The sequence below is a fragment of the Phascolarctos cinereus genome, unplaced genomic scaffold (assembly GCF_003287225.1).
Source record: "Phascolarctos cinereus isolate Bilbo 61053 unplaced genomic scaffold, phaCin_HiC Scaffold_2;HRSCAF=192, whole genome shotgun sequence".
Lineage (NCBI taxonomy): Eukaryota > Metazoa > Chordata > Mammalia > Diprotodontia > Phascolarctidae > Phascolarctos > Phascolarctos cinereus.
This window is the reverse complement of record NW_027555625.1, coordinates 160,559,966-160,587,965: the sequence shown is the minus strand read 5'-3', so window position 1 is coordinate 160,587,965 and position 28,000 is coordinate 160,559,966. Positions and strand designations below refer to the sequence as shown.

At 37.7% G+C, this 28,000-nt stretch overlaps 1 protein-coding gene across 1 annotated transcript; it reads left to right on the top strand.

Annotated features, from left to right (window-relative positions):
- The first annotated feature begins 388 nt into the window (after nucleotides 1–388).
- Nucleotides 389–26,991, top strand: DSTN (destrin, actin depolymerizing factor). The gene is made up of 4 exons (XM_020986413.2): nucleotides 389–681; nucleotides 18,157–18,464; nucleotides 22,550–22,626; nucleotides 25,716–26,991. The coding sequence occupies exons 1-4, from the start codon at nucleotides 679–681 to the stop codon at nucleotides 25,823–25,825; spliced, it is 498 nt and encodes a 165-aa protein (XP_020842072.1). The 5' UTR covers nucleotides 389–678; the 3' UTR covers nucleotides 25,826–26,991.
- The last annotated feature ends 1,009 nt before the right edge of the window (nucleotides 26,992–28,000 follow it).

Here is a 28,000-nt window from a genome sequence, read left to right as displayed (position 1 = left end):
CACTCAGATCTCCCGAGGCTTCTCTTGCCCCACCCATCGCCGCCTGCGCACACCTGGGCCAGGTAGTTAATTCCATGTAAGGAAAAGGTCCGCACAGTGAGCCCCAGGAGTCACGTGACTCCTCCCTCAGCCCTCCTCCTCTCCCCCTTCACCCTGCTTGGGGGCCTGAGACAACCCTCCCAGTTCTTTCCTCCTCCCCTCCGCCCTCCCTCTGACTGACGGGCAGGTGCCCGCAGATACCCTCAGCTCTAGGCTCCCCCTAGGTGAGGGAGAAGTGACCCCGCCCCTTCTCCGAGTCCGGCCGAAGTCGGCTTCCGGAGGGCGCGGCGGAGAGGGGCGGGCCGTTGTCTGGCTGGCTCCTTCCTTAACAACGGCGAGCAGCCCGCGAAGCGGGCTCAGAGCGTGACGTGTGCAGCGTTTCCGCCCGGCTCGCGCTCGGCCGCTCCCTTCCTCTTTCCCTCCCTCGCTCACTGTCTCGCCCGCCCGCTCTCCCCGATAGCCTCGCGCGCTGCCGCCTCTCTCCCGCCGGCTCTCGCTGTTCCCTTCCTCGGGCTCCCGGGACCAAGACGTTCCTCCGCGCCCTACACCGCAGCAGCGCCTAGACTCTCGGCTCTCCCTCCTCCCCGCCCCCGCCGGCCCAGGGACCAGACCGCGCTCCAGATCGTCCGCTTTGGAAAGATGGTGAGTGGGTGGGAGGGAGGCAGACGCGGCCCGGGCATCCGGGGATCCGGCGGGGGAGCCGGGCAGCCTGAACCCCGCCCGGCCGCGCTCCCCAGGCACCTGGCGCGCCGGAGCCCCCGGAGGTGGAGCATTCCATTCTCGTGGTGGGGGAGGGGACCTCCCTGGAGGCTTCATGCCCCTCAGCCCCCAGTTTTTGGATGCAGCTCATTCCCTCGAGTCTGCCGCCCGTCCCCGGCCAGCTCTCTTCCTCTTCCGCGTCATCCCCCGCCTCTCTGCAATGTGGCCCCGAAGTGTCGAACGGCAGCTTTGTTCTCTGCTCCTCCATTGCCTATCGACTCAACCCCCCCCCACTATGTCCCCCATCCCTCCTGCACATCCACAAACACGGGGTGTGGGTGCGGCGAGCTTCGCGAATCCCACCCCCCCTTCGCCTTCCCCTGCCCTTCCCATCCCCCAGCCGCCGTGCGTGTCCTTTGCACTAAGGTGGGGCTCCCTGGCTGCTGCATTGCTTCAGGCTGTTGTGAAAGTGCTGCTGAGGATTTCCTCCTCCCTGTTCTTACCCGGGCTCTGTGTGTGTGTGTGTGTGTGTGTGTGTGTACACACACATATATCTTGGTGAATATGTGTATGTCTGTATATGCACATATCGAGCTATGGAAAAGTACATATGTATGTACATGTATCTAAAGGCTTACAGACTTCCCTAGAAATGTTAGGCTCTTTAATTGCTTCAGCAGAATGTCTTCTCTCTTCACATAAAGCCTCCCAATATAGTGTTGGGATCATTGTGTCAATACGTAATGCTTTGTTGAGTAAGAAAATTTTTTTCTCAAGCAAATATATGTTTGTGTGGGTGTGTATACACACATATAACCACAGGGATGTGTGGTTTAAAAGAAGACTAGCCAGCCTTTTAGCTTTGGATTGCTGTCAAAACGCCATTCCATTTTTTTTTGTACATGTTTTTTGAGAAACAGTGCCTGGAAGATCATTTATTTAATATTTGGGGGGGAGGGAATAAGCTTTTAGAAAAGGAAGGAACCACCGTACAAGAAGAAATGATCACCAAAGCAGCATGATTAAGAAAGAATACTAGCTTTGCTACCTCTTTGTTTGTCATATCTGTAAATCAGCTTTCAGCAGCAGTCTTGTAGTGCTAGGCAAGCTTGGCAGTGCCTGTTTTAACCCCTCCCTGCCTGATTCATGCTGGTATAGTTAGAATTTTTTATTTGCTAATAGACAGTTTTGCTAGGTGAAAATTTGCCATGTCAGGTGCTAGCCTGGTGCCAATTTGCTAATAAAAGCAGAGGGAGAAGCCCTAATAACACTGAGTTTACAAACATTCACAGATCTAAGAATTTTAGGGATGAAAACTGTGCTTCTTAAATTGGTATCGTTTTCTGCTAAATTATTGGTCTAGTTTTGGGAAAACAGAATACGGAACTTGAAGATTAGGTAAAACATTTCTCTGTTCTGCTTTAGGCTGCACCACACCATTACCATTTTTGGTCAATGATTTGCAGGCTAAGGCTTACCAGACTTTGGTAGAAATGTTTTCTCTTCATATAAAGCCTCCCAATCTAGGTGTTGAGATTAGTGTATCAGAATACATAATACTTAGTTGAGTGGAAAAAAAACCCAAGCAAACCAACTCACATTTCCATGCATGTTGACTTTCAAAAGTAGTCTTTAACACTGATACTTGATTAACTGTACAAAAAGAAACCCCAGTTAATCAGTCACTTTTTTCAGCATACAGTAGTTAAATATTAAAGTAAGCTATTCAATTTTGTGATATTTCCCCTCAATATTATTAGCATTAGCCTCACAAATGATATATATATAAGCACCTTTGCCTTTGTAGCACCATAAGCTATGTTCTGATATTATAAACAGGATCAAGCTTCTTGCCTCTTAAATTGTTCATAAAATTTTATTCATGTATTTCCATGTACTTCTGGAAAGGTTATTTGTGTTTTATACTTTAAAAAACTCAGTCTATAAAGACTAGCATAAATGAAATGTAGGAGTGAGATGTTTCGTCTGGGAAAGAAAGGTAAAAGGAAATTTGAGGTAGTCATAGTGAAAAATACATTTCATATCCTTCCCAATAATGTCAAGGAGACATTGAATATTTTATCTCAGAATGCCTATAAAGAGACTAAGGAGTACTCAGTTTTGTTCTAAGATCCTCAAATGGATTTGTGCTGAACATTCAGGTATAATGTGCAGAAGTTTTTTGTCTTTTGGTTTTTTTAATGTCTTGGCTACGTGGAAGTATGTTTAAGGTACATCTGACTTTTTTAAATGATAATTTTGTTAAGACCATTTGCATCAGCCTTACCTGTGGTTTGCCCACATGTCCAAGATGGCTCCCAAACTTCATTTTGTGAAAGTTGTTAAACTTGCTTTTATGAGATTCTTTGAATGTTTTAATAGTGATACTTGCTATTGCTGGCATAAAAATAATTTCTCAGTTTGTCCATTGTGTTCAAACTCATTGAATATGTTGGGGGCAAGGTGAGTACATTTGTTTGGGGTACTCTGACTAATGGGTAATTGGCAACACTCTCTCTCTCTCTCTCTCTCTCTCTCTCTCTCTCTCTCTCTCTCTCTCTCTCTCTCTCTCTCTCTCCCCCTCTCTCTCTCTCTCCCCCCTCCTCCTCTCTCCCCCTCCCCCTCTCTCCCTCTCCCTCTCTCCCTCTCTCGCCTTTTTAGCAGGCTAGACCACAAGTAAAAGAGGCAAAAGTCCTAAAGCACTAGTACTAGGAGGGAATAACTTCAGAGGGTAGGTAGGAAGGAGACTTCATCTAGGAAGTCAGGAGACAAGGTTATTGAACCCCTAGATCCATTGATGGCACAATTTGGGGGTGAAATGGGCATTTGCTTCTTAGTTCTCCTTTTGTACCTTGTAGTAAATATTTAAACCTTGCAAGAGGAAGAGATGTTTTGTTTGGAGGGAATAGGAGAAAAGTAGGCTGAGAGGAAATGGCATATATTTTACCATTAGAAGGGAGCTATAAATTTGAGGCAAAGAGGAATTGGTACCAATAGGAGACTGATGGGGGAATCATTGGCCCAGGTTTGGGATTGCTGTCAACAGTGAGAGGGATTCCATTTAGTGTCAGCAACATATACTTTTCTAGTCACTGATCCTTGTCATTACAAATAGAATGTTTAGTTTGGGGGTTAACATGAATGAGCATGTTGTGAGATGTTCATTTAAAAAATAATTTGTACCACCTGCATACTTAAGTAGTTTAACGAATCTATGATCTCATCGATTGGGTACTCCTTCCAGATTACAACCAATCCTGTGCCTTCTCATTTTCTCTATGACTTTCCATAAAGTCTCTGCAAGGATCCACTCAACATGCTGGGGAAATGTCTTTAGGTTTCTTGACGTTGTATGGACCACTCAGGCTGGCCTTCAGTTGTCAACATTTCTTGGAAGATGTAATGGCAGAGAGAGTGAAACTTTTTCATGATTATTAATGTCAAGCGAGGTATAAAATGTGTAGATAGATAGCATTTGGTACAGGAGTCCAAAACGAGGAAGAATAATGGTGAGGTGGTCCAGGTCATCCTTTTTGTGGATGGCATGCCAACTGTGTGAAGCTAATAGCTAACATGTTGTGGAACCATAGACATTCGTGGGTTAGGCCTAACTACATAGGAAGTGTACCTACACAAGAATGGATTTTGAATTTCTATTGTACAGACCTTGATTTGTACTTGTATGGACAACTCATGGTGTGGGCCTTCTGTATCTCTGTCTTGGATAGACTGGGAGATGGGCCTAAATTGGATAAGTGGAGATGATGCTGGATTGCCTTTGGAATTTTACAGTGCTTTTAATGATTGCAAGCTTCTTCTTGAAACTGACCCATCTTTTTAACATCAGTTTTCTTCTGGTGATATTATATGGCTACAAATAATGAGCCTCACAGAATTAACATTGTGGATCACCCAAAGGGAAATGGAAGGTGCATAGGAGGTGTGAGTATTCCTAAGGAAGAATTAATTGCATGGGAGAAGTGATATGATGGATACTATCAGAGAAGTATATCTGACACAAAAGGAGGTGGACTTTCCATGTAGCGCATCTGTATATTGGAAGAAAATTAATTAATATACAGCAATCTCAATTATCAGCATTGTCAGGAACCTAAAGATTACACTTTGTAGTAGCAAAACATTTTAGAAATTTTTTTCTAGAAATTCTTTTTAAGTGTTTCCATACTTCCATGTCTCCTTAAACAGAATATACAGAGTATGACCTTTGTTGATGACTCACCATTGTGAATAGGGTAAGGACTAAACCCATGATTTTATTTGTGGAGGGAACTCCCAGGGAAGGAAAGCTCCTTTACCAATCCAGGTTACAATCTTTTCTGCAACTTAAGAGTTGCTAGAGCATGGTCTTCATGACTTCCCTATCCAAGGTGCCTTACTACTTCTTGTGTCATTTATTGTAATGTACTCTAATGCAGTGATGCCTTCAGAGGCTATTTAGGTATATAAAAATGTGAAATGGACAAAATCTGTTGATGCTTTTTGTGTTCTCATAGTGACTCCTCATAGTTTTACTCTTCCTTTGATATGAGTCAGCGTTCTCTTGCTGCTGTTAGTGCCGTTTATAGCAGCTTCTTTCTTCCAATCTCTTGTAGGCCAGGAAATCAGATAATGGCTGTGTAAAATAGAGGATGTAAGTTTTTAGTGAAGACTGAGGGGCTTTTATGATACATAAACTTTTAGTGCTTGAGATTTAATGATGCCTGCATAAGCTATGCAGAGGCAATTTTTGCTTCTTTTTCTGTGCTTGGCTATTTCAGGTTATCTGAGAAGTGATATATAGTATAATTGGTTTTAATCCACAGAATTACAGTGACTAGAGAAAGCTCCAGAAATGTATGTAACTGGAAAGGGACACAGATCTATCTGACTCTAATGGGCTGTCTTCAGGACATTATTTGTAGAGGCCGCTAGATGGCGCAGTGAATAGTGCTAGACCAGTAATGAGGACAACCTTAGTTCAAATCCACCTTACACATGGTACTACCTGTGTGTGGGCAAGTCACTTAACGTCTGTCTTCATCTTTCCATATCTGTAAATGAGGATAATGCTAGCATTTACCTCCCAGAGTTGAGAGGATAAAATGAGATAATATTTGTAAAGCACTTTGCAAAACTTATGCTATATAAATGTTATTACTCTTGTCTCTATCTTACTTACCTACCAGTAGTTGAATGTGGGGCTTCCTACACTACTTGTATGTTTAATTAGAGAAATCATCCTAATTGGACAACTAAAGGAATATGTCAGTATGTTAAAGTTAGAAATAGAAAGAATACCCTCGACATTGATTACTTCATCTGAGTTACTTTTGCCAATAGCTAGATATAGTTATTGATGCCCTAGGATCATAGACTTAGGTATGGAAGGAAACTCAAGGCCATCTAGTCCTGTCTAGCTTGTTAAAAATCACTATTCAGAAACAATGTTATAGTTCAAAGAGCACACTGCATTTAGAGTCAGACCTAGATTCAGGTTCTGTCCCTGACATTGTCTTTGACAAGTCAATTAGCTTTCCTTAATTCATTTGTAAAATGAGTATATAATAGACTACCTACCCCACAAGTATGTTATGAAGAGCACTGTTGCTTCTCCATTCTGGCTTTGTTGTTGCTGTTACATATGCTGTTCTTTTGGCTTTGCTTTTTTTTTTTTTTAAGCTCTACAGTCATTTCATGTCTTCCCTTGTTTCTTTAAATTCTTGTATTTGTCATTCATTACAGCATAGTATTTGCTTATTCCTTATTTGCTGAAACTTTCCCCTAGTTGTTGGGCTTATGTTTCCAGCCTTTTCAAATCAGAAATAATACTGCTATGTCTTTTTATACAAATGAGTTTTTCTTTTTGCTTGCTGATCACTTACCTGAGATACAGTCTCAGTAACGAAATCTCTAATAGTACTCGAACAGTATAATACTTTGTATAATTTCAAATTATTTTCTATGGCTGTTGAACCAATTTATAGCTCTATCAGGAGTTAATTAGCTTGTCCATCTGTCTTTCCATCCTACCTACAATGAATTTTCCCTTTTTTTTTTTTTAAGCAAGTTTGTAACATGATGGGTATAAGGTTTTAGCTCATGGTTATTTAAATTTTCATTTCTCATTAACAATTTTGAACACTTTAGGTGATTATTAATGGTTTATATTTCTTCTTTGGAAAGTTATGTCCTTAGACAATAGTCTATTTGAGCATGGCTGTTAATCTTGTGTATTTGGATATCCAACTTTGGATATCTGAGTTGCTTAATGTAAAGATTTACCCCTCTATCCTTTCTTCCTATTCTGACTGCACTAATTTTATTTGCACACTTCATAAAATTTAGGTTTTAAAACTTTGTCTTTTATGATTGTTTTTATGCCTAGTCTGGTTAAGAACGTTTCTTCCTGGAAATTTTGAGAATCATAATAGCCACATCTTCCATTCTGCTCCTACTCTTTTATGGTGTGACTGTTTATATTTGGATCATTTATCCATCTGGAATATATTATAGTATAAAGTGGGAGATTTTTAATTCATAAAATAAAATAAAGGATTACAATGAAACCAATCATATTGAAATACAGCTCTCAAGATATTTTAAGTAATAAACTGACAGACTTCAGGCTAAGAACCCAAGTTTAGACTATTCCACTAATCTACTTACTCTAGATAGTTTTAAAAGTTACTGGTTTTTAGCATCATTTGAGATTTGGTTAACACCAATAGAGACAAACAGCCCTGTACATTACAAATGGATGTAAGGGCATCCTTGTATGATACTTGAGTAATTGAGATCCATAATGACCTTTAAACACACTGTGTGTGTGGTGGTTCTTCTATGGAAGTTTTTGGAAAGATATAGATAAGAATTGTTTGAGATGACATAGGATCATAACATGCCAGGGCTTCTTTGCACACGGAATTACAATTAAAGAATTTGAGTTTGAAGGGAATATAGAGGCCATACGTAGAAGTCCAGCTCGTATGGAAGAACCTCCTGTATAGCATTCCCAACAAATGATTATCCAGTCTCTGCTTGATAGACCTCCAACGTAGAGCGCTTGAAGTAGTCCATTCTCTTTTTGGACAGCTCACATTGATAGGTTGTGATGTTCACTCCTAGAGATTACAGATCGCTGAAGCACACTTAGTAATAGCATTTCAGACACAGTTGTATCAGAAATGCTTTTTAATGTTACAGGGCTTTAAAAAAGGGTTAAGCACGCTTAGTAATAGCATTTCAGACACAGTTGTATCAGAAATGCTTTTTAATGTTACAGGGCTTTAAAAAAGGGTTAAACAAGTTATCTGGAACACTCACTGATTTACAAGACTGATGCTAAACACGGCATTTATTATACTTTGAATCTGTGGCACTTCTTTCTAGAACTATGTTTAAATTTTTTCCAATTTGATTTTAATTTTACAGTTATTTATCTGTAAATAACTTCCAGATGTACTAATACTCTGTGAATTATATTATTTTCCTGATGGATTCTTAGGTCCTAGGTATTTCCAAGGAGAAAGAAAGGACCCCTCTTTAGTTCTTTTCAAAATAATGCCCATCTCTTTTTTGGTAGGCCTCCTCTTTAGCCAGCCATTGAGGATAATTTTTCATGTCTCCTTCTTCCAATTCCTTTGACATCACTGGAATGAACTTCCATCCTTCTAAATGTTAATTTTCCTGTTTTTGTTGAGGAATCCTCCCAGGCACCCAAATTTATTCATGACCTCCTGCCCACCCTTGATTCTCATTTTCCCTCATTCCCCTGAATCCAGTTGCCAAATCCTGTTGAATCTACCTCACAACAAGTTTTACACCCATCTTCTCTCCAATCGTACTGCCACTGTCTTAACCCAAACCCTCATAATTTCCCACCTGGGCTATTGCTAGTCTTCTAATTAGACTCTTTCTTTTGTCAAAACCTAAGGGACAGGTCTTACTATATTATTCTGCTATTCAAAAACCCTTTGGTGGTTTCCTATCACCTCTAGAATATAATACAATTCTTCAGCCTGATGTTTAAACTCTCCACCATCTATCTTCCAAGCCTTACTTCGCATTAGTTGCTCTTCTTAATATGAGAAGCCAGTATAGTGTAGGGAATAGACTTTGCCTCATAACCAGGGTGACCTGGGTTCGAGTCCAGCCTCTGATGTATACTGGCTATGTGATACTAGGCACGCTATTTAACTTTCAAGTTAACCTCCAGTCTAAGGTGAACTCCATTCATCTCTTAAGATTGTAAGTTGCATGGGGCAGGTAGGTGGCACAGTGGATAGAGCACCGGTCCTGGAGTCAGGAGAACCTGAGTTCAAATATGGTTTCAAACACATAACACTTACTAGCTGTGTGACCCTGGGCAAGTCACTTAACCCCATTGCCTAGCCAGAAAAAAAAAAAAGATTGTAAGTTGCAGAGAAGGAGCCAGCTTCCTTTAGCAAATTTTTACGCCAATGAAATCACAAGTTCAGTTTCTGTACTATATACATTTCATCTCTGCCTTATCCTGTTATTCTTTCAAAATTAGTTCCCATAAACTGTAGAGTTTTTTCAGGATATGTGAGATTGGTGAGAGGAGGAAGTTATAATATTTTCCAGTTAGTAAAGCACTGTTATAGTGATTAACATATATTTGTCTACATATGTATATTATACATGTACCATATGTATATAAATTCCACCTTAGTTTAATGGCTACCTCCATTTGGGGGTCTCTTAACTCTCTGGGACCAGCAGTTTAAATCATCATACAATATTTGAGTTTAGGACTCTCAGAATTGTGAACAATGATTAAACAGAAGTAATTTTTGTTTTGTTTGTTTTGCTTTTTGGTGAGGAAATCGGGGTTAAGTGACTTGCCCAGGGTCACACAGCTAGTAAGTGTCAAGTGTCTGAGGCTGGATTTGAATTCAGGTCCTCCTGACTCCAAGGCCAGAGCTCCGTCCACTGTGCCACCTAACTGCCCCAGAAATAATGGTTTTCAAGATTGGTCAATTCTGTCAGTGTTGAAATGTAATGGTATGGGAAACTGGGTTTTGTATATTTTATGTTTATGGATTTTAAAATACCTAGCTTTTCATTTTTATGGCAACACTTACATTCCTTTTTTGTGTAAATAACTTTCTCAAGCTATGTATGTTAAGCAAGTCTTCAATATAAAATTTTGTTTCTCATCCCCTTCTGCCCAGACATTATGTACGCTCCACCTGAAACAAATGAAAAACAAATAGCCAATTGAGTTGCTACTCTGTTAAGTCATGCTTTAGCCACAACTATTTTTAAGTAGGGGTGGTGTTCTGGGAGACTGCTGTTTTCCGTGGTCACTGAGAAACTGAAGTTGTGGATAACATATCTTTTTAAGGTAATCTCAGAACCCTTGTTTTAATAGCAGTCTATTTTTGCTCTCAAGATTTTCTTTCCTACAGAGCATGAAATGTTCTGTGTTCAGAGGACCATAGTTATAGCCTAAGTTGCTGAGGATGGATCCTTACACAGAGTTTAGTCTTTAGTGTGACAAAACTCTTGTTTTTAGTATACATTTCTTCCTTCCCTCTCCCTTAATCTGGATTTGGTGGAGAACAGCTTCAATCATGATTGTTTTGAGCCGAATCAATTCCCATAAACTGTAGTGTTTTTTTCAGGATATGTGAGATTGGTGAGAGGAGGAAGTCATAATATTTTCCTGTTAGTAAAGCACTGTTATAGTGATTAAGAATAAAGGACATGTATTTAAAAAAAACTTTATGATACTGAGAAAAAGGCCTTGTTCTGGGGATAATGAATTCTATATAATACTCCAATAAAATGTTTTCTCAAGTCCATATCTATGTTTGCAGAGAACTTAATCATTACTGTTTTACTATAAAAGTTAAGTTATAGTCAGGAATGGAAATAATAACAATAACACTAAGACATATTTATACAGGCATATCTTCCCTGATGCCAGTACTTAGTTCCTTGAAAAACATGATGCCTTGCTGTAGTTATTAGCTTCACAGGAACAAAGCTAAACTGAGCCAGAAAAAAGGGAAGGGGAAAGGTGCATAAATGGGTAAAGAGACTGTGTCAGGGCCTAAGGAGTTGGCCTTCAATTCAGTTCTCTTTGTGCCCCCAGTTTGAACACCCTTAGGTGGGGAGAATACTTGTACCACCTTCCTTATAGGATTGTTGTATGGAAGTCATTTTGTAAAACTAAAAGCACTGTATAATTATGTGTTGTTATCAGTAATGATACCTTTAGAATAGGATCTATATATACAAACCTATTTATAGCAGCTCTTTTTGTGATGGCAAAGGATTGGACATTGAAGGGTTGCCCATCAATTGGGAAATAGCCAAACAAGTTTGGTATATGACTGTGATGGAATGGTATTGTGTTTTAAGAAATGTTGACGGGCACTGTTTCAGAAAAACCTGGGAAGAGTTATGTGAACTGATGTAAAGTGATGTGAGCAGAATCATCATACACAGTAATAGCAATATTGTAACTATAATCAACTGTGAAAGACTTGGCTACTCTGATCAATGCAATGATCCATGACAGTTCCCAAGGATTCGTGTTGATTAAAGCATATTTTAAAAATCTTTATTTTTCTTGGTTTCTCCCTCCCCCTCTTTTTTTTATTTTGCAGTATAGTCAGTATAGAAAAATATGTTTTGAAAGACTTCACGTGTATAGTGGGTATCATTGCTTACCTTCTCAGTGAGTGGGTGAGGGACTGGAAGGAGGGAGAGAATTTGGAACTCAAAATTTTTAAATGAATTTTTAAAAATAATTCTTTATAACACATTGCTCTCAAAGAGAGGGAGGGAGATAGATATGGGAAGAAATCAAGGCAATGGAAAAAAACAAGTCATTAATAAAAATATTTTTGAAAAGTAAAAGTTATAATGCCTTTACTTATGGTATTTTTTCTGTTTTCTCATTTGATCTTTAACAGACATTTGTTAGGCTCCTCTATGTGTCCAGTAAATGAAAAACCTTATAGAATATAAGATACTTGAGGGCACAGACTTTTTTTCCCCCAACCTTTGTATTCCCAACACCCAGCTGAGTACCTTTGTCATGTAGTGGGCACTTACAAAATTGAGAACTAGTTAAGTGATTTAATTTCATTGCTCCTAGTTAGTGGCAGATTTGCAGCTATATGACCTCCAAGTCTCTTGACTCTCAATCCATTGCTTTTTTCCAACTGCATTTTGGTAGTTCTTTTTGGTCTACTTGGATATTATTAAATAGCAAGAACAGTTACCAGTTTGCATTGGTAAAGGGAGTTCCTCTCTGGAACTCCTTACTAGAGACTGTAGATCGAGCTTTGTGTGGGACAGATAGCAAGAGGCTCAGTTTGTCTCTGAACCTTAGAGTAAGGGAAGGGAGTGGTGTATAACACAACTGGAAAGGTAGGTTGGGGCCAGATTGGGATGGGTTTTAAATGTCAGTAAGCAGAGGAGCTTATATTTGAGCCTAGAGTCAACAGAAAGTCACTGTAGTTTATTGATAGTTTTTACTTCTTTCCTTACTATCCACCTATTCCCTTCTCTATGTAATTACTTTCCTTTTTTAATATGAATCAGTTAGGTACTGCTTAATCCTTGGGGAAGTATTAAGTTAAATTAATGGGAAGGGGATTATGGTATAGTAGGTAGAATGCCAAATTTGGAGTCAGGGAGATCTGGGGTCAAATCCTGCCTCTGATACTCTAACTCTGGGTTAAGTCATTGAATCTCTGCCTAAGTTTCCTCATCTGTAAAAAGGGTTAATAATACAGCACCTACCTCCAAGGGTGGTTGTGAGGATCAAACAAGATAATAATTGTTAAGTGCTTAGTACAAGAGCCTGGCACATAATAAACACAATATGAGTATATTTTTAAATTATGAATATAACCTATCATAATAAATACCCAGCATTCAAACATGTAAACATCAAGTGTGTAATATTTTATTTCTTCCTTCAGGTTTGTCAAATTGAAACCAGTACAGTTTTAAGTGTTTTAGTATATCGGGTAATAAAACTCTTCCTTTGTCCAAACAAAAGGACGGTGTTGCAGCTCCGCATTGGTCTTTATCCAGATCTCATTTCTGAAAATTGAGTCATCTCATCAGGACACGTTGACACGGCAAAATTGGAAAGCACATAGGTGCAAAATTAAAAATCATTACGTGGATGGAAGTACTACTTAAAAGGTATCAGGACTTGATCCTTAGAATAATCGTGGCAGTGGCAGGGAACAGGTCTGAAATTCAGTTCAACAGATATTTATTAAGTGTTTAGTTTGTGTAAGGCACAGCTTTCTGTTTTGCTTTTCACTCCTGCTAGAAAAGGCTCGTAGAAAGCCAAAGAGCATAGTGTCCTCTTTTGTACTTGGGGAATATTAAAGTGCTATTTGAATTGTTTATATCAATCAGTACCTAGTACAGTACATTGAACATATAGTAAGTATGCATAATACATGTTATTTGAATTGTCTTTCATAGTCATGCATGTGAAGAAACTATTTCTTGGAAAGAAATTAAGATAGTATGTGCTACCACGCTGGGTTTAGAACTTCTAAGGTGCAAGGAAACATTAGAAATTTGAGTTCATTAAAAATGCTTTAAAAGAAGGCCAAAAGTTTATAGGACTCTCTCTGGTTATCTGGGATGCTGGCATAAAGTAGACACTTGGCAAGAACTTGTTGAATTGAATGTGATTGTCAGTGGCAGGGAAAATCTTCTGTTTAAAATATTTATACACACTCCTTTTCAGTAGGCACCACCATTCTTCTAGTCACTGAGATTTGTAACCTCAGCCTTATATCTAACCTCTGATTCTCTTCACTCTATTTATCAAATTGGTTACCAAATCTTACCGTTAACAGTACTTCAGTATCTCTGTATCCAACCCCTTCTTTCTCTGTGTACAATTGGCACCACCCTAGTTCAAGTCTTTGTTACCTATTTCTGGACTATTGCCATTGCCTCCTAAGTGGTCTTACCTGCTTCAAGTCTCTCCCTACCCCAAACCATCATCCATATGCCTTCCCAAGTTATTATCCTTAAGGGCAGATCTGACCTTGCCACTTCTGTAATCAAAACTCCAGTGGCCCCTTATTGCCCCTAGGATAAAATATGACCACCTTTATTTGGCTTTTAATCCCTCTTTCACCTGACTCTAGCCTACAGTTCCATCCTTATAGATCACTCCCCTTCCCATATGCTGTGGTCTGGCCAAACTACCCTCTCCCTATGTTCTTCATGACTATCTGTTTTGCACTGGCCATCCCCCATACCTGGAAAGAATTCCCTCCTTATCTCTTTCCTCAAGCTTAAGCACTACCTTCCACAAAGAAGTCTTCCCCACCCCACCCCCAATAGAATGGTAGCTCTTTGGAGAGTAAAAATTGTTTCATTCATCATATTTTTTATCTCCATCACCTGGCACATTAGGTGTTTAGTAAATGCTTACTTAGTGATTTGTATGAATATTCTCCATTCAGACTAGCTCAAGTATGTGTATATTTTATATTTCAAAGTCTTTTTGATGCTTCTGCCTTAATGTCTTTTGAATCTTCCCTGACCTACATTTAACCTCAATTTGTTCTTTCTGCTTATAAATTATTTTCCTCCCTTTAGTCTTTTACTGGTCCAGTAGAAAGGATGCTGGGTTTGGAGTTAGAGGGCCTCAGTTCAAATCCTAGCCCTGTTCTTTACAGTGCCCATGTTGCCTTTGGCAAAGTCATTTAACATCTGGAATGCAACTTCCTCATTTGAGGGGAGGGAAATGAAGGAGTTCAGCCAGATGACCTCTAAGGTTCCTCCCAACTCTAAATATAAGATGTTGTGAGACACAAATATCTTAAAGTTAAGTCTCTGTAGTTCCCTAAGTGCCAAATTGCCGTGTGTGTATTTTTGCCAAACTATGAATACCCTTTATCAATATTGGCATAAAGGCCTTTTATAAAATATTCAGTATAGTTAGTGATAGAAATGGAAAGGATCTTGGAGGATAATCTAATTTAATCCCTGCCTCAATCACTTAACAAGTATTTATATTATAGGTAAAGAACCTCAGACCTAAGTTACTTTTTTCAAAATCATACATCAAGGTGATGGCATTTTACCCCATGTTGATTTTCATTTTGCTTATTGGCAATCCTCTTCCCTACCCCTCACCCCCGGCCCTTTTTTAGTAGATTGATAGTATTAAAATATAGGAATATAGATTGATAGTAAAATTGAGCATTTCACCTTAATAATTACTACAAATATAAAATGAAACTTAATTCTCATCATAAAACAATAAGCCTACTAATTGTTCTTCATTCATTTAGTTTTTCCTGTGTGGATAATAAGGCCTAAATCTTGACTGATTGTAGATTTCTTTAGGAAACTGCAATGTTGTAGAATTCAGTCTGTTCAGATCAATATCATTTGCAAATAGGAATATCTTCAGTACCTCACCATCTGTAGGGAATGCTTTCATTTGGCCTCAGTAGTAAACATCCTTTATGATAGTGGTAAACACTTGGTGAGCATACATCTCCCCGTTTTTTGACTCTTAATATCAACCATCAGATGGTCATGAAACAATTATTTGTTACTTTTTTTTTTTACAGAATCTTGTATGATTTTGGTATTTGCATGGAATTAAAACTTTGTGTGAGGGGAACCTTAAGGCATCAAATGCTTTTTTTAATAGTCAACAAACATCATTACCTTCCACATATTTGAAGACAGCTACCCCAAAAGCTTTTATTTAAGGCTAGGCTTTTCCATCTGACACTTGGTTTTTGTTTCATTCCCCATTCTAATCATTCCTGGTTAGGTACATTCTAGCTTATTAGTATCTCTCCTTAAGGTACAGCACCTAGGAATCAACAAAATGTGTCCGATGTAGTCTGAGTCAGGGAAAGGTACAGTGAATATTTCCTTCTTTGACTCAGATACAGTTCTTGTATTAATGCAAAGTAATATTAGTTATATCACATGATCCTTCTTTCAAGCCAGATTTTCCCTGTTTTATTCTTATACAATAGCTCCTATTTAATTCAGGCTCTTATCACCTCTTGCCTGAACTATTAAAATATCTTACTGTAAATCAGTCTTCCTTCTCAAATCTCTTTTCTCCAGTACATTCTCTGAGACACAGCTGAACACATCATTCCCATCCTGTAAACTGCAGTGGCTCCCAATTATTTCTAGAATCAAATGCAAACTTCTGTTTGGTATTTAAAACCCTTCACACCCTGGCTTCAACCTACTTTTCTGGCCTTATTATACATTAGTCCTCTTCATGTACTTAATTAGAATGACTTATTCTTAGTGAATCCATGTGGACTCTCAATGTTCACTATTTTCTTTTTAATTCATCTATTTAATAATCTGAAAAATTTACAAGGTATTATGACACACTCACTGATACATAGTTTCCAAAATCTGTCATTTATCATGAGTAGATGAAATAAAGAGTGTTCTAGGAAAACACTGGTGTCATTAGTTTTAAATAAAGCAAGAATGATTTATTAGACTTATTAAAATGCCATATTTTAATATAAAAATATGTGAAGAATTTTTAGCATTAATCCATAATTTCATATGTATTTTCCTACATATTTTTGGTAGTCTTTATAACCTCTATGTCCAACCTATTTCTAAATGGATCATAATAAATAGTATATGGATTTGTTCATTGTAGTTGCCTCTTTGTCAGTAATTGTTTTACTTGCTGTTATGTCATTCTACAAAATCTGTCAGAAGAGAAGTTAGTCTTTGCATTTGAGTGTTAGTACTGTAATGTATTTAAGAATTTTAAAAATTGTTCTCATTGAACTGACAGTCATTTTACTGATTTAAAAGTTTTGATTATTCTAACCAGTTGTAATTTAACATACTTAATCTAATTAGCAATAGTTAGTCTTATTCATGTGTCTTATCTATTTGGGAACTTTTCAAAATGGTAAGTTCTGACATAGCCAAATATGTAATTCTTTTACCCTGTAGAGATTAATCTTGTTCTTTGCAGTGGGTGTATTCTAGGGCTTGTCTATAAAGATAGTGGGGGGGGGGTATTTTTTGTTTGTTGGTTTGTTTTGTGATTTTATAATAAAAGTCGAAAGTATGTTCCACCTTTAGTTAGAGAGAGGTTAAGATAACCAGCCCTTTGGTTTCATGAAGGACATTATAGTATACCCCGCCCACACACACAATTTTTACTGTGTCTGGAGATTCCTGACCCAGAGATTACAGAGATTTGGGCAGCTAGGTGGTACAGTGGATAGAGCATTTGGGCCTGGGGTGAGAAGATCTAAGTTCAGATCTGGCTTTAGATACTTACCAGCTGTGTGATGCTAGGCATGTCACTTAACCCCTATTTGGCTCAATTCCTCCAAAAAAAAAAATAGGACACACTGGAGAAGGATGTGGCAGATCACTCCAGTATCTTTGCCAAGAAAATTCCATGTATTTTGTCCATGGGGTCATGTAGAGTTGGACATGACTTAACAACTGAACAACAGGAGTCTTGTTTTCTCTTACAAAGAATTATCATTTCATATACAATTTATTTCACCTTGAAAATTAGCTCAGCATCAGGGTTCATGTTATGTGAAATGAGTTCTCAAAGTTATACAATACGTGTGTCTAATTTACTTATGATGTTAAATACCTATGTAGTCTTCCCTAGGTTGATTTTCCTATTAGAATCTTACTGCCTTCATTGCAGCAAAATTAACTTAACATTTGAAGGGAAATGTATGTTGGAATCCATAATATAGGACAACCCCAGCTTATAAACAAGTGTGTTTCCGAAGTTCTCTAGCTAAATTTAGAGAAATTGGCTCCAGGGTGATGATTTTATCAGCCATAATAACTTTGTTTGGAACTTAAAATGCATTTTTCTATAGAAATTCGTTTACACATAGTGGTTAGGCTCCCAGGCTACCCCACAGATTTCTTTTTAACCCAGAACATAGCTGGGAATCTAATTATCATTTATGGCATTGTTTCTGTGGGCAAATGCATTCCATGGTGAGAAGAGAATGTAGTGGCTGGAAAATGCTGATGTTCCCAGGCTCAGCCATGCCAGCTGCCTGACTTTTGATGAGAAGTGAATAAAGCAACAGCAGGAACATTTCTTTCCATCACAGCAGCTTCTGGCTTCCTGCTGCATTATGAGAAGAGAACAAGGAAACTCTAGAAATACTTCTGCTCTACCTTAGGTTCAATGTTGGGGAAAAGAGAGTACCCTGAAGAACTTAGGGCATGTGAGGAGAGCAGACAGGCAGCTTGGAAGTGGGATTTGCAGTCAGGTGTTTGCAGTTTGGGGAATATATGTAGTTCTCATTTTCTGTTACTGTTATTAGGCAATGTTAAATGTCTTAATTATTTGCAAAAGACTGAAGAGAACTTTTTCTTCTGTGTCTATGGTAACAGGCCTCAGGAGTGCAAGTAGCTGATGAAGTATGCCGCATTTTCTATGATATGAAAGTTCGGAAATGTTCCACACCAGAAGAAGTCAAGAAAAGAAAGAAGGCAGTTATCTTTTGTCTCAGTGCTGACAAAAAATGCATCATTGTGGAAGAAGGCAAAGAGATCTTAGTGGGAGATGTTGGTGTAACCATTACTGATCCTTTCAAGCATTTTGTGGGAATGCTTCCTGAAAAGGATTGTCGCTACGCTTTATATGATGCAAGCTTCGAAACAAAGGAATCAAGAAAAGAAGAGTTGATGTTTTTTCTATGGTAAGCATTACCAAAATATGGAACTCAGCTGATTTGAGATGATAGTATTTTCTTATGATATTCTTTAGAACTGCATTCTGGGACTAAACTTACTTGTTTAATTTTTGTAATGAGCTTAATATAATCATGGGAATGCTTAATTTTGGTTGTTCAACCTAGCATCACTTCATAGTCTCCTTAAGATTGGACCTAAGTTGTATGAGTTACCATTTAGAAATTTGAATAAGCTTATATATAGCTTCTGTTACTAATTATAAGTTAAAATCTTTTTCTATGAAATATCTTCTGGTATAAGCAACAGAAAAGTGGTAATTTGTTCAAATATGCAACTCCTTTTCCATTACATCCAGTCTCAGAAATGCACATACAGGTAGGTGTACCCTGATTAATTTTCCTGTGCCTCTTTTAGCTTTGAGCTGGGAGTTGTAATTTACAAATTACAACATTTATTCATTAAACACATTAGTACCTACTAAATAGTTCCACTCCAATATCTTTCTGTAGTATTGAAATGACCTGGGATTCCTGAAGGCTATACCATCGGAAAGTATCTCTGACAGGTTCTGTCAAGATAGAAAGACTGAGTATGGGTTCAGCAGTAGACTGTATGTTTACTGTCTTGAGGACCAGTATAGCTAAATTTAGAGGCTTATTATGAGGTTGGTCTCAGGATAATTACTTTTTCAGTCATGACAGCTCTTAGAGACATTCTACCAAGTTGTAAATGGACTGCAATCTGTATTGTTGCAGTGAATATGAATTATAGCTACTGAGGCAAATGTATAGAACTCTGCAGCCTGATTCCTGATTCCTTATTCCACCTCTTTCAATCTGCTCAAATTAAGATGACTGACCAGTCTGGTTCCCAGGTAATTTGATAGAGCCTGCTGTATCAACTTTCCAGTTTTGGACTGGTCCTCTAACAGTTTCCTCATCTATAAAATGAGATTTGATTAGATGTTTCTAGGGTCTTTCCCCTTTCTATATTCTGTGATCCTAAACTTAACAAAGCTGGAAAATTACATATTTCTCTCCCTCCCCCCTTTTTTTAAACTGCTAGCTTATTTGTAGAGTTAAAAATGCAAATGCTGCCTTTTAAAATTAAGAGTCTACCACCAGTCATTCAATTTAGTGTTTCTAGGAAATCCCAAGGTAAAAGGATTGCTGCTACTAAAGAGCAAAGGCAAGATCATGGAACCGTAGATAGAGTTGGAAGAGACCTTAGAGGTCATTGAGTCAGAGGGTTTTTAACCTAGGATTTGTGAGCTTATTTTAAAAATATTTTAATAATTGTATTTCAATATAATTGTTTTCTTTTTAATCCTGTATGTTTTATTTTGTGCATTTAAAAATATTCTTAAAATGGGTCCATAAGTTTCCTGAGATTGTCAAAGGAGAGAACATTAAAAAAAAGAAGTTTAAAAAACCCTAATCTGATCCAACTCCTTCATAGATGAGTATTATAGATAAGTAACTCGTCCCTAAGAGATTAAGTGAATTGCCAGAGATCCCACAGAGCGGCACAGCTTGTAAACTTCCAGCTGCAGATAGTTCAGACTAGAGAAAGACTGACAAAGGTTGGTTGCTGGGTCATTTGACAAACAGGAGAGAGTGCACAATGGCAGCCCTACATTTTTGCAGGCAGCCCAAAATCCTTTGGGGGCTGTATGTTGTCCAGGCCTGGATTAGAACAAGGTCCTTTGACTCCCAATGCAGTATTTTTTTCCATTGTCATTGCTCTGGTATGTGTAAAATACCTGGTTATGCAAGGAAGAGAAGAGGCTTCTTGTGATCCCTTGGCAGTGTGCATACTGGGGGGACGGCAGGATGGATGGTGGGAGACTCTTGCCTGAAAAGGGAAAGCATAGTTGTACAATCCCAGCCCATTTTAGGGTGGAAAGAGACTGTGCTCTCTGAGCTTTTATGATGGTAGTATGTCAACTAGAAATGTATTGTGGTATAGAAAATAGAAAGTGGTCTCAGAATCACGAAGACCTTGGTTTAAGTTCTACCTCTGTCACACATTGGTTGTGTGACTTACTAGGTAAGCCCCTATCAGTGTTTCTCTGAATTCTAATCTGTATTGGTAGAGGAAATTTCTTTATCAGGCATACACGGGGAGCATATTGCTTTAGAAAATCACATCAATTAACATTATTTATGTTCTGTAGTATTCTGTTTTGTTAAATATATTTTTTACCAATTATATTTTAATCTGGTTTAGTATTCAGAAGTGTAGAGTGTTTTTTATGCTTCTGCCCTACACCATTGAAATCACAAGTCCAGAACAAAACAGACAAACAGAAAGTCCAGCAACACTTAATTTTGTAACTTTACACCTTGAGGTTTGTGCAAATCGGTGTCATTAGTGGTTCTTTTCTTTCTGCAGTATTAAAATGGTGCTTTTCAATGGAGCCATTATATATGTAGCATTTATGTTTTCACTCTAAAAATAGATCCACTATAACTAATTTTTTTTTTGAGAATAATACAGTATTAGCAGAAAGTGAAATGGTGACAGGAAGATAGCAGAAAAAAAACAAGGGGGAAACTTTGTTTTCTCAGGTACCATATTTAAAGAAATGCATAATTTATTAACAGTTCCTAGAAGCAAGAATTTAAAGATTACAGATTTGCATTCACATTTAGTAAGAGTGATAAACAAGCTTTTGATAGTCTTATTTTTGAAATTTTCCCCAGGATAGGATTGTATCACTACTGCCTTTTAATTTTAATCTGTTCTAATTACTAAAGTGACGTGCTTTTTATCAAAGCGATTTATAACATTTCAGTATAGTTTTCTTTTCAAGAAGGAAAAAAATACATCTAGCTGTTAGTCTTCTCTGATTTTCCATCAGGTTAGTATGTATTTCAATACGAGTTCAAACAAGGCATAACTTTTGTATCCTAGTAATTTTATCATAGTGTAATACATTTATGCTATATTTTTGGAAAAGGGAAAAGAATCTATTCATAGCAGAAACATCAATGTATGAGTTCCTTACGGGGAGTATTCTAGTCTCATCCCTGTATCCTGCAACTTGACAACAGAGAGTTCTTGGAAACCCAAATCTAGTGATTGAATGTTAGGTTTGTCAAGGAAGCTAAGGCTGCTGTCCTTGAGAGGTGCAAAGAATTGAGGTTCTACTTACCCGTTAAGAAGGTATTTCTACTTCAAAATTAGAAAGGACGAGATCTGAGATTCTTATTGCATCTCATTTCATCTCAATGCTTGAGTCAGAGCAAACAAGATTGTTTAGAAAGGTTGATAATTACCTTTCCTAGCAACTCAAGGATAAACTGATCACATATATTCATTAGGTACTTTCTTCTCTGAAAGTTAGGGAATATATTAGGTGAAATCTCTTGACAGCATGATTTTTTTTTTACTTGACCATCATTGATAACTAATGTGAAAGAAGGGCTAGTACTACCTAACTGTTTTCTTTGATTGCAGTAGTAGGACATTTTTGAGCACTGTTGCTAAGAAAAAAGTGAAGCTTAAATTGTTTTTAGTATTCCTTCAGGAGCAGAAGACGTGAAGTTTATCTTAATGTAAAGACATATGGACATTCGACAATAAATCCACAACTTGTGAATGGACATTGTTGCTAAATGCTATGTATGGCTTATAGAAGAAACCATTCTCTGATTACTGTTTACATTTTTATTCTTATCCTGCATGCCTTAGGATATACTGGCATTCCTTCCAACTCTGAGACTATATAAATTTGTCTCAGCTATTCTGAGTGACTTCTCCCCTTTCCCACCTTCCCCATATTTGCCGGTGGAAATCCCTTCTTTCTTTCTAGGCTCTAGTCAGAGGTCATCTTTTTATAAAGTTTTCCCTGCATTTAATCCAAAATCAAACTCTCACTACTCAAATTTCTCAGCAGTTTTTGTGGTTATCACCTTGACGCTTATGTTACAGGTACTTACATATATGCCTGAGCATTTCTATTAGATTGTAGGGACCTTGAATGAAAGGAGTGTCGTAGTTCATGTTTGTGAAATAAAAGTATGCTCCCTAGACTCTATGTTGAATTGAATTATTATTTTAACAACCTTTTTGTACCTTTATCCAGGGCACCAGAATTAGCACCTCTCAAAAGTAAAATGATCTATGCAAGCTCCAAGGATGCAATCAAAAAGAAATTTCCAGGTATGAATTAATTTCCTGATGGATTCAGGTAATGGGAACAATGGGTAGAAATTGAAAAAAGGAGGTTTTAGGTTTGATGTGAAGAAAAACTTTCTCATTATTAGAGTTATCCTAAAGTGAAATGGGCTACCTTGGGATTAAGCAGATTCCCCCTCACTAGAGGTATAAAAGCAAAAGCTGGCTATGGTTTGTACTAGATTATCCCTTCCCACCCAGATTCTATGGGAAGCTCCTCAGAGACTCTCTCTCCCCCCTCCTATGGAAGTGCAAAGTTTTATTTCTGGAAGCCTATTGTCCGAAAGAGAGATGCTATCAGTGTTTCCTTTGTTTCAGAAGTTAAAACAGAGACTGAGTACAGAGAGATGAAAGCATCCTCTGCTAACCACAATTGGTGCCATATGCTGCTTGTGCCTCCTGCTTAATTTTCTTGGCTATGTACTTAGTCCCTCCATTTTGGTTCTAAATGTGTGGTTTAATTGGTTAGTTAGCACTTCTTATACTCTTGTATCTTCTAAGTGATAAACTATGTTAATTTGGAACTTAATGAAATTGAATTGTGCAAAACAAACAAACCTTTTCACAAATGGAATAGTATGTCCCTGACTTTGGAACAAAGGGAACTTGAGTGCTGTGATTTTTAGATAAGCCAGCAGATTTTGTAGATGGGAAGGGAATGGACAGCTTATTTCTCTGTGGCCTATTGCTGTTTCTGCAGGGTCCTAATAATCACCCAGATTTTAGGAGGGCTATAAATATTAACTTAATTGTAGGAAATTTTGAAACTAAATCCTTCTAGTGACTAGTGAATAGTTTTACTAGAAGGATGGAACATAAATATTGACATACTGTAAATGAAGTTGTTTTGTATTGCGTATCTAAAAGCAATAAGAACATTATTTCATAGGATACTTAAGCATTTCATATTACAGTGCTTATGATAAGCATCTGAAGAAAGACCTTTGTGTCAATGCAGGTACCAGTTAATGGTGGATTAATTCGCTAATGGTGAAACACGGTTTTGTGCCTCTGGACAAAGAGGTGGCAGACTATGGCTACAAAATGAGGCATATAATTAGCTGTCTCTTAAGTACTTAGGCTATCCTATAGTAAAGAAATTAAACTTGTTATATTTCACCCTAGATGGCAGAACTGAAAGCAGAGGGTAGAAGTTGAAAATAAGTACATTTAGGCTCGCTATCCTCCCAAACAAAAAAACTTCCTAAGAATTATAATTATCCCAGAGTAGAAATGGGCTGCCTCTGAAGTTACTAGTTTCTTCCTCATTAGTGGTCTTAAGCAAAGGTTTGATAACCAAAAAACCATGGGTTTTTTGCATGTGGTTGAACTAGATGGCTTCTGTTCCTTCCAACTTGGGAAAGATTGAAGAAAAAAGCAACCAAGAAATTATCAATAACTACTGACTCGATATTTATTCTTTTACAGGTCTAAGACATTCTTGATTTAGATATGAGAGACAGGCTTTCACAAGTGATATTCTTTAGCAGACCAAACCTGTTTAATCAATAATTAATCAGCTACCACGTGCCAGGCACTGCACTAGATACTGAGGGTACTAAGCAAAGAATGGAAGTCACTGTCCTCAAGGAGCTTCCATTTCATCAAGGACACATGTACAAAATATAAGTAAATACGAAAAGAAATACAAGGTAGTTTGATGGATATGCCACTGACTGAAAAATGCAGAAAATACAAGGTCCCACTGTGTTTTGTTCATTGATTATTTTTAAAAAGCATTTGATATTAGTAGAATGAAAATAAACATCATTTTAAAGATTTTCCTCCCAAAAGATGTCTCCCTTCATATATTAAAATCGCACAAGATTCCTTGGGGGAAAAAAATGAGAACTTGATTCTGTGACCTGATTGCTAATATCAAAATAAGACATATATGCTCACCAAAGGTGTTTGGCACTGGCATGGAATTATGTCCAAATGGAAGAGATATTTTCTTTGGTGAGGACTTTTCAGATGCATTTGTTGGTAAATGATAACTGTGTTGACTGTAGCAAGCCCTTTAATATTTCAAAGTCTTCTGTAATGAAATGAAATATATGATCACTCAGCAAAAGAATTTAGCTGAACTATACACATAGGAAAAAACAAAGCATATGAAGAATGTAATCAGGAAGATCTGAGTTCAAATTCAGCTGCAGCCACTTACTAGCTTTGTGACCCTGGGAAAGTCACTTAGCCCTATTTGCCTCACTGTTTTTGCCAAGAAAACATCATGAACAGAGTCCATGGGGTCACCTGGAGTTGGACACGACCGAACAACAGTAACAGCAAAGAGAATGATGAGAATGAGTGCTTTCAGTGACATCTAAGTTCTTCCTGAAACAAAGATCCATCTTATTTTTTAAAAATTCAGTGTACTTCTAGGGATGCCATCATCTGTGTGTCATGAAAGAATTAAATAGTGATTCATTTAAAAAGCACTGGAAAGATGCATAGCTGGGACAAGTAGACTGCAATGTGCTACCAGCAAAGAATTATGAAGGAATATAAAACTAAAGAATATCATAAGGAAGATGTATGACTGAAAAAAGGAGGTGGGCCAGCTACGTAGCAAAAATGAGGAATAACCAGCTGAATAACCAGTTTACATGTTTCAGTAGTGTCAACAGTGTAAGAGGGTAGTAGCAGCAAAAGCACATATATTACAGTACAATAGTATATTCCATCACAGTCGCGTACCATGATTTGTTTAGTCATTCCCCAAGAATTTAGTGATTTTTAATTTGTCATAGAAAAGCTATAATATTGCAGAACTCGTGCTTGATTTGAATTTTTTTAAAAAAAAGATTGTGCACAATTGTTGTAGCTGTTTAATTTCTATATTAAACAGAATGATCTGAGGTAAAATAATTGGTTTTTATAGCCAGCAAGATTCTTGATGGAAATTTTCCAGCTTTGATTTTAGTAACTCTCAATTAAAATTGGTATTTCATTGATGCTCCAAACCAAGCTTGTCAGAGCATCTCCACACAGATCTCAAAAATCTAGCAATTAGATGTAAAGATAATTATAAACTGCTTCATTAAATGAATTGTAATTTTTTTTTTCTTCAGGCATTAAACACGAATGTCAAGCAAATGGACCAGAAGATCTCAACCGAGCTTCTATTGCTGAGAAACTAGGAGGGTCCTTAATTGTAGCTTTTGAAGGATGTCCTGTGTAGATGATCATTCAGTGCCACAAGTTGAAAAGCTTCCATGTTTAATGTATCTTCTTGCTAAATATGTAAAACAAATATACTTAGGCCAGGGTTTCACTGAGGGGGAGCTGTCTTGTTCTAGATTAAACTAGATATTATATAAACCTGTATAAAATAACCCTAAATAAATCTAAAGTCTAAAGTTTCATTGGTTGTAAATTAAATTTTTGCTGTCTGACAGTCTATTTGGCAAGTTGGCTTTAAGATTATTGTTTAAGCTCAGGGTTTTTAATTATACAATTAAAACAAAAGAAAAAAGTGGCCATAAGGATAGAATGGAGAATAGGCATTTTTGTAACTTCTATAGTTACTATCTCTCCTTTGATTTACCATATTGTTCATAATCTGATGGCAACTTAGGCCCATTTTAAAAAAAAACAAACCTTCCTTGAGCTAAATAGGAACTGGCTTTAAAGGTTTGAATGAAAGCATTTCTCCTCAAAAATTCTAAAACAATACTAACCCACTAAATACAATAGTAAGTCAAGTCAGGCTGTCTTCACTTGAACAGTTAATGTGTGAGAAAGACTGCCTTAAATTTGTGTACACAAGTAGTAAAAGCTAATCTTTCAAAGCACTATTTAAAGCACATAGCACACAGGAAGCAACTCCTCGAACCTATGGTAAAGCTCTTCTATTCACTGGCTGTGAGACTTTGTTCTGATGAAATAATCTCATTCTGGAAATCACAATGCATTCTGGAGTGATTGTGGAATACCTTTATGTTACACCAAATTATGACACAAAACAAATTCTAGCTCTACAGTAACTTGGTTTGTCGATGAAAATGACAGAACATTATGTTAACAAGCTAGGGGGCTTGTGATATCTTGAATCGTGTTATCCTTCAGAACTATCCTGCTTCTAGTACTGTAAGCTATGGAAGATCATTAAGCAGATGTTTACTTTGGGACATGGGGAGACTTCTTAATTTCCTGTAGAGATATGTTGATTGTACATGAAATGGGTAACAGGTATGAAACATAATACTCACTTTAATCATCTACTTTATGAAAGCTTTCAGTGATTGTCTTAACACCATGGGCGTAACATTTTTGAACAGTGTAGACATGCACAAACAAATCTAGAGGTAGCAGATTGGCTTTATTTAATAAAGGAAGCATTTTTAACTAGTCTCCTGTGTAATTTATTCATGTGTTCGTTCAGGACAGAGGACTTCCTATCTCAACAGTTGTGAGGACCAGTTGAGATGATATATGTAAAGCATGTTGCAGACTTTGAAGTACTAAATAAATATCCTCTGTTGTTAACATTTAGCCTTTCTAGGATATGAAATGTTCATGACTTACACAATCCTGATGCCAGAACACTAATCCAAGGGAATCTATCAGATTACCAAATTAAACAGATTAGCAAATACAAGAAAATTCAAGATGGAAAACAATGCCCACTTAGAGGCATTAGCCATGACTTTATAAAGGGATGACACCTGAGCTGAATCCTGAAGGAAAGGTAGCGATTCTGAGAGTCAGAGGTAGGAAGGAAGAACAGCCTGGGCAAAAGAATAGAGATGGGGATGGACTGTTGAATTTGAACAGCTAGCAGGTTTTCAAGCTTATTTAGGATAATGTAAAATGTGGGAATTGAGAAAAGGGGAAAGTCTAGAAAGTTAGGTAGGAGTTGGATTTTAGAGGGTTTTGAATGCCAATATTAGGGTTGTACATTATGCTGAGGCATTAGGGAGACACTGAAGATTTTGGAGCAGGAGAGTGACATGGTCATACTTATGTCTTAAAAATATTAAGGAGGATGGATTGGAGAGGGGGAAAGACTAGAAGCAAGGAAACAAATTAGGAGCCTCTTGCAATGTTCTAGGAGAGGTAATGAACCAAGATGTTATCTGTGAGTCAGGAAAGAGGATGGATTTGAGATTTGGTACTGTTTTCACAAGATTTGGCAACTGGGTGATTTTGACCAAAGTGAAGGGGGAAAGTGTCAAATTGGGAGGTGGGAACAGGGAGGGAAATGTTCAGTTTGTGGAAAGGTGTGTCCTTGAGGTGATACGAAGGTGAAACTATTCAGAGGATATTTGTGTGGAAACCTGGAGTTAGGAACAAATAAGAGCCGATTACCTAGTTATGGGGATTCATCTGCACAGAGATAATTGAGCCAATGGAA